Raw genomic sequence first — 6,000 nt, forward strand, 5'->3', positions numbered from 1 at the left:
ACCTGAGGGCTGTTTTCAGCAGAAATAGCCCTGAGCTCTTCCCTCAGACATCCTGAGGTGCAGTGCCCCCCACCCCCCCCACCCCCCCCGCCCCCAATGCTCTGTAGTGCTGAGGGCAGTTCTCTGGAGCAGTGTAAGGTGCTTCCTGGCTCAGAGATCCTCCACTGCTCATTTCTTTCAGTATTTTCTAATTTCTCAAATCTTTCTGGATGGTTTCAAGGGCACACTGTGCCCTGTAGTTTGCAGATGAGGGCTGGGTTTTCCCTTAGCAACTGGTCTTGGAAGCAGAACTGACTGGTGTTGCTCCAAGATAAAGCCAGAAATGGTTTGTGAAGGTGAAAGTGCTTCTCGAACGGTCTGTCCTGGCAGTGCCAGGGTGCTGTGGGATGGAGGAGCTGTAGGGGCCTTGTCCTGCAGCCTCACAGCATTAGCTCTGTCTGCACTTTTCCTGGCAAATGTTCATCTAAATTGGTCTCAGAAACTTGACTATGGTGAGCTGGTTCCAGTAATGAGCTCTTCCCTCGTAAGTGTCTCCTAATTCAAGTGCCTCCTAACGCCTGACCTGCTTTGCTTTTGCTTCGATTTAAGTTCACTGCTTCACAGTCACAGCAGACAGATCTGCTGATGGCTTTGAAATCACATTTCTGCAGGATCAGAGCAAGACTTGACAGACAGACATGTAGCCAGGAACAGCTCCTGGCAGCTGCAGCCTCCCAGCAGGAGCAGGAGTTGGGCACCAGGACATTGGCACAGCTTTTGGCCCTGGACTGTGAATGTGATGATGACATAGGAAGAGTTCTCCCATGTGACAGATACCTTCTGAACCATCCTGTACAGATCACAGGTCCTTTATCTTAGTGAAACTAGATTTAATTTTCTTACATTCATTCCTGTGAGAACCACTTGAGGCTTTTTCCCTCCATGTGCCCCAAGACACCAGTCATAGCACCTGACATGGGATTTCTTGGGTCTCAGTTGGAACACATCAGAGATACAGAACAGACATTCATTAATGGAGAATGAGCTCAAGGGAGCAAATTTATTGGGATGCTTTACAACGCACTGCAGAGATGCACAGAGTATATGGAAATTTGTGACATGTAGCTTTTTTGCTTGCTGTCAGTTCTGGAGGTGCTAAGAAACTCTGATGGAAAGTCACTCCAGGGATGAGTGTCTTCCTCCCACAAGGAAGGTACATGTGGAATCCACAAATTTCACAAGTGATTTTTTTATTCTTGATTTTGAACATAATAAAAAGTAATCATTGGCAAGCAGAGGGGGAAAGAGCTGAGCAGAGGGGGAGCCTGCACCAGAGAGGGGAAGTGGAAAATAGCATTTCACTAAAACCCCACTACCCTTGGGCTTCTCTCTCTGCTCCTGAAAGGCTCAAGCTGTTTGGCCGTGTGGAGCCTTTGCGGTGTCCAGTGTGGACAAGAGGGGGAAGAAGCACTAACAATATGGAGCTGGTTTGATGAGGATAAGGGAGGATTTGCAGTTCCCTTTGCACAGGTTGCCCCATGTCATACCACCCTTGAAATTCACCCGTACAGAATAGCATGCAGAGTACCACCACCCACCCTCATAGCTGTAGGCACAGTTTTTACTGTAAGTGTCCTGATCCCGATCCTTTGTGGAGAACTTCATGTTGTCGTGCATGGTCTTGGGATTGTCTGAGGTCATGGCATCCCCCGCTGTCCCTGTATAGGAGCCCAGCCTCAGCCGGTAGCCATGGGACTCATCTTCCAGGCTGAAGAGGTTGTAGTCTGCGAAACTGATGTTGTCTGTAGAGTCCTGGATGATAAACCTGACCTGGTAGACCTTCTGCTTGGCGATCTGATAGATGTACTCAGTGCCCAGCCAGTACTCACTGCGCACATTCCCAAAGCCGTACTTGTAGGTGCTCCAGGACTCAGCCCAGGTGACTGATGTGTCTTTCTGGTTCCTTTGGATGACCGTCCAGCCCCCATGTGTCACATTCATTTCACAGTACACCACAAGGTGGTGGAGCCCTTTTGGCTGGATGATGTAGACACCGCTGCGGCTGCCAGCAGGGATCTCGCTGCAGTCCTTGGGCCATCCTGGGGCAGGGAACAGAGATGGTTATTAAATCCGATGCGATGAAACACTGAAAGCACCTGATGTTTCTTTTATGCCTATATTCTTTTGCACACGCATTCTTGGGCTGTATTCCTGCCATGTGCTCACAGGAGTAAATCAGATCTTGAAATGATCAATGTAAGAGTTGAGTCTCGTATCTTCCCAATCAGGATTCAAACCGATGGAGGCACACTGCCAAAATGTCTTGGACTGGTGAGACCAAACGAGACATTTCCTCCACCCAGCACACCAATGCACCTTAGCCCAGTTTGAGCTCAGTCTTGCAGTGATGCGGTGATTTGCCTGTAGCACGCAGGTGATGTGTCACCACACAGGAAAATGCAAATCTGGGTTATAAAGCCATTGGCTCTTACAGCATGGAGCTTTAGATCTTTATAGTAATCTCAAATACCCTGGCGAGAGTGTGACCAAGACATCCATATTGCTAATAATTAAATCAGTCCTTGTGATCTCAATAGGGCAAATCCATCAGTTTTCTCTGGGCTTACCCAAGTAGCTTTTTAGAGACTTCCTGACTTGTTTGATTTGATTATGGCCTTTCCATGCTCCAGAGTGTCAGCTTCTTATACAACAAACAGCTGAATGCACCTACACACTACTGTGAAGGGACTTGCTCCACTCCCAGTACCTGTGCTATTGGTTATTCCTACCCAGATAGGACCTATCTTGTGGTCCTATGGGCTAATGTTGACTCAATCACTTCAGTAACATGGTCAGTCCCTGTCTTACCCAGTCTTATCATCACCTGTATGGTGAAAATAGAAAAATAAAAAATCACAGCTTCCCAATGGCTAATAATGGATCATCGTTTCTGGTTTAGATCTTTAGGTGGACAATTCCCCATGCTTAAGCTCCTCATCAAGCACTGAGTCCAGGACGTGGCTGGTAATAGAATCCCCCTGAGAGCCTGAGCTGTGGCATCTCTGCAGCCTATCCGATAACCAACACTTTTCCTGGGAGGAGACAGTGCACGTGTAGGACATGGGATAAAATGGCTGAGAGCTCTTCGTGAGCCCAGCAATGGGGAAAACTTATGAGCAGATGTACTCCTTGAGAAAACACTTACCATGGCCTGCCGGTGGGTGGGGGGCAATGTCTCTGACCTGTCGAACATGATTGCCACCATGATCTGAATTAACAAGAACAGAGGAGACAGGAGTGAGTATTGAGAGTAGACATGTCAAATGCCTGCTGGGAGAGGCGATCCTCCTGTTTTTCTGTTGTTGCTTCTAGTTACAGAGGGACTTGGCCATTTCAGATATCAGCCGGTTGGTAGTTTGGGGTAATTCACATGGTGTTAGAAAGGGGCAGATCCTTGGTGAGAAGGATTTGGGCACACTGTGTAGGAAAAAGACCCCCAAATGGTGGTGGCAACACTGGAAAGATGGTTGTTAAAGTGCAGTAGAAGCAGTTAGGAAGTGACTCAGGAAGAAGAGGAATTAAAGGGGGAAGAAATGTGAGAGCAGACACAGGAAAACCAGTGCAGGCAGTTGTCAGGAGCTGGGAGAGGGGCTCTGCTCAGCTGGGTCAGAAAGGAATTACAAGGGTGTTGCTGGAAGAGAGGGTGTTTTAGAGTGAATTAATGCAATTCTGTTGCAGGGGTATCTTCTGTGTATCCACTGATGGCTATTAAAACAGGGGAATGAACACAGGCTTATGGAATCACAAAAGCCATTCCTGTCCTCTCTTTGAAACAGTTGCCTCACCCTGCCACTGCTGGTCTGTGACATCCTCAAATACCTGCTCCCCACTTCTACTCTCAGCTGGTGCTTTCCTAGCCCCTCCTTTATGAAGTGTCTGACTTAAGTCTCTTGCACCGTGTATAAGCCCATTCCTTCTTTTACTACACCCAGAGTATACTTTTTCCTGCAGACACAGTAATATTGATATCACTTCCTCCTTCATGGTCTTCTGATGGTGGGACATTCAGTTCTTCAGCCTTCCTTGACACAGTCTCCTGCCAGATTTTTGAACCCTTTCCTTTTGACTCTCTCTAAATGTGTTTTGAAGTCCACCAGTGAACGTGGTGGTTGGCCAGACCCTGTCTGGACTGGGAAACACTCATGTAGCATGGTCTAGAGGACTTTCCTACCACAGTATTTAATTTTACTACAGCCATACAAAGCTGTTCACTCACGTTCTTTCTGCGAGCCACAATCTGCTCCTGCTCCTTTCTGCCTTCACTTCCCATCCATTTGGCAGCACTCCTCCACAAGTCAAAACTCCTCAGTATTAGTTTGTCTTGTCGGGCATGCTGCTCTGCTTACCCATCTTGCATTCATGGTGCTCATGTTTTCAGAGCACCCTGCCAGTGATCTGGGTGAGAAATGAGTGTGAAGCCCAGAGAACACCCCATTTTTCTCTACTCAGACTTGCAGTTCTTGGTGAAGCCTGAGCTCTTGCCTCAGTCACGGGAGCTCCCTGTGTTGGTGGTTTTGGGGCAGCTGACCTTTGCAGTGAAGGTCGATGTGAAACCAGCACCTGGTCCTTGAGCTCTTATTCCAAGAACATTTCCTCCTCCCTTGGAAGGTGACCAGCTCTTTCTGTCACGTCATGTCCAACCCATAGCCCCTGGTTTTATTCCAGGAGCATTTTGTGGAGGCTTCCTCATTGCTCCAATATACTCTGGTATTTGTAGGCTGTTCTGTGACATCTTTGGGCTGATTGCTCTGTCAGTGCCACTGCTTAGACTCTTTGTATTAACTTCATTTAGTTCCTCTTTGTATTCATTTCTCTTTCAAAGTCAGCTCTCCACTGGCCTTGTACTTTCCAGTGGTGGCTACTGTTCTCCATGTGCTCAAAACACACTGTGATCGCCTTAACATCTTTAGCACTGCTTCTCCAATAAAGAGCCCACAGCTTACAACACCTTTGGCTTGGTCTTTCTGCTAATGAGCCTGAACCTGTCACTTCCCCTGGGAACCTGTGAGCTCTGGGATTTGGACTATTGGACTCACTTATGGACAGAAGACTTCATGCCAGACAGGAGAAGAGACAGGCAGCAAGCAGAGGAGGACTCTGAGATGATTCTTGTTCCAGTAAGAAGGCCTACGTTGCATTGACATTGCCCACACTTAGACCATTATTTAGTCCTTCCTCTGTGTTACAGGGGTGTAGTTAGGCTCGCGAGGTGGTCTGTGTAGAAACTGACGGAATGTCACCTTGTTTGCCTCTCCCTGTTGTAGTGGTATACTTACCAGGCTGGGAGGACTCTAAGGGAATGTTCATGATATCCTCCAGTGTGCCATTGAAGAGATAGAAGTTTTGTATGTCAAGGACAGGAAGAGATGCTGCCAGAGTCAGCAGGCAGGTGAAGGGCAGGAGACAAAGGCGCTGGCTAGCTGAAATGGGAAGAGATTGGAAAAAGAAGAAAGAGATCATAACTTTTCCATTAGAAGGCCATGAATCCCATCTGAATCCTTTACTTACAGAGTAAAATAGGAAAATAAAATTATTTATGTGTAGAGCTCCCTCTTGGAGCTGTAAGCCCCAATTCACTCATTTAGGTGAGCTATCATATTGGCCGGAGTCATTAGCAGTGGTACCTGCTGTTAGTGATTTTTGAGACAGAAGAATTGTGAAAACCTTGTCCACACCCAAGGTGACCGTAATCAGAAATTGCTGTAAAATCCAACTCTCAGGGCTGGAGTTGAGAAGCAGGGTGAGCATGGGGGGAGGAATCCCCTTTCCTCCCAGCTCTCACCATGCTCCCATGACACACTCACAGGGTCTGAGCTGGGACTACACCTGCCTCCGGTGCAGGTTTGTGGTCAGTGAGAACCCAGCTGTCCGGGTGGGAACAAGCCCCAGGCAGGGCTGTGTGTATTTCTCTGCTCTGCACGAGAGCAGCATGGCTGAGAGTGGCAGCACAAACTTTCAGCA

General features: G+C 47.9%; 1 protein-coding gene across 1 annotated transcript; it reads right to left on the minus strand.

The window, feature by feature from the left end:
- Positions 1 to 78: 78 nt before the first annotated feature.
- LOC308061078 (fibrinogen-like protein 1-like protein) lies at positions 79 to 5,510 on the minus strand. Its single transcript, XM_080380625.1, has 3 exons — positions 5,316 to 5,510; positions 3,185 to 3,247; positions 79 to 2,078 (listed from the first exon to the last, which is right to left on the minus strand). Exons 1-3 carry the CDS (start codon positions 5,497 to 5,499, stop codon positions 1,450 to 1,452), a joined length of 876 nt encoding a protein of 291 aa, XP_080236751.1. The 5' UTR covers positions 5,500 to 5,510; the 3' UTR covers positions 79 to 1,449.
- Between the last annotated feature and the right edge of the window lie 490 nt (positions 5,511 to 6,000).

This window comes from Falco punctatus (genome assembly GCF_963210335.1).
Source record: "Falco punctatus genome assembly, chromosome: 1".
In the NCBI taxonomy this organism is placed as follows: domain Eukaryota; kingdom Metazoa; phylum Chordata; class Aves; order Falconiformes; family Falconidae; genus Falco; species Falco punctatus.

Bases quoted from the DNA above. Each gene is read 5' to 3' on its own strand.
- LOC308061078 (XM_080380625.1), bottom strand. From the start codon at position 5,499: ATGATCTCTTTCTTCTTTTTCCAATCTCTTCCCATTTCAGCTAGCCAG. The intron at 3,248-5,315 runs GTAAGTATACCA...TTGTTAATTCAG, and splicing joins CTTAGAGTCCTCCCAGCCTG to ATCATGGTGGCAATCATGTT. The intron at 2,079-3,184 runs GTAAGTGTTTTC...TCCCTGCCCCAG, and splicing joins CCACCCACCGGCAGGCCATG to GATGGCCCAAGGACTGCAGC.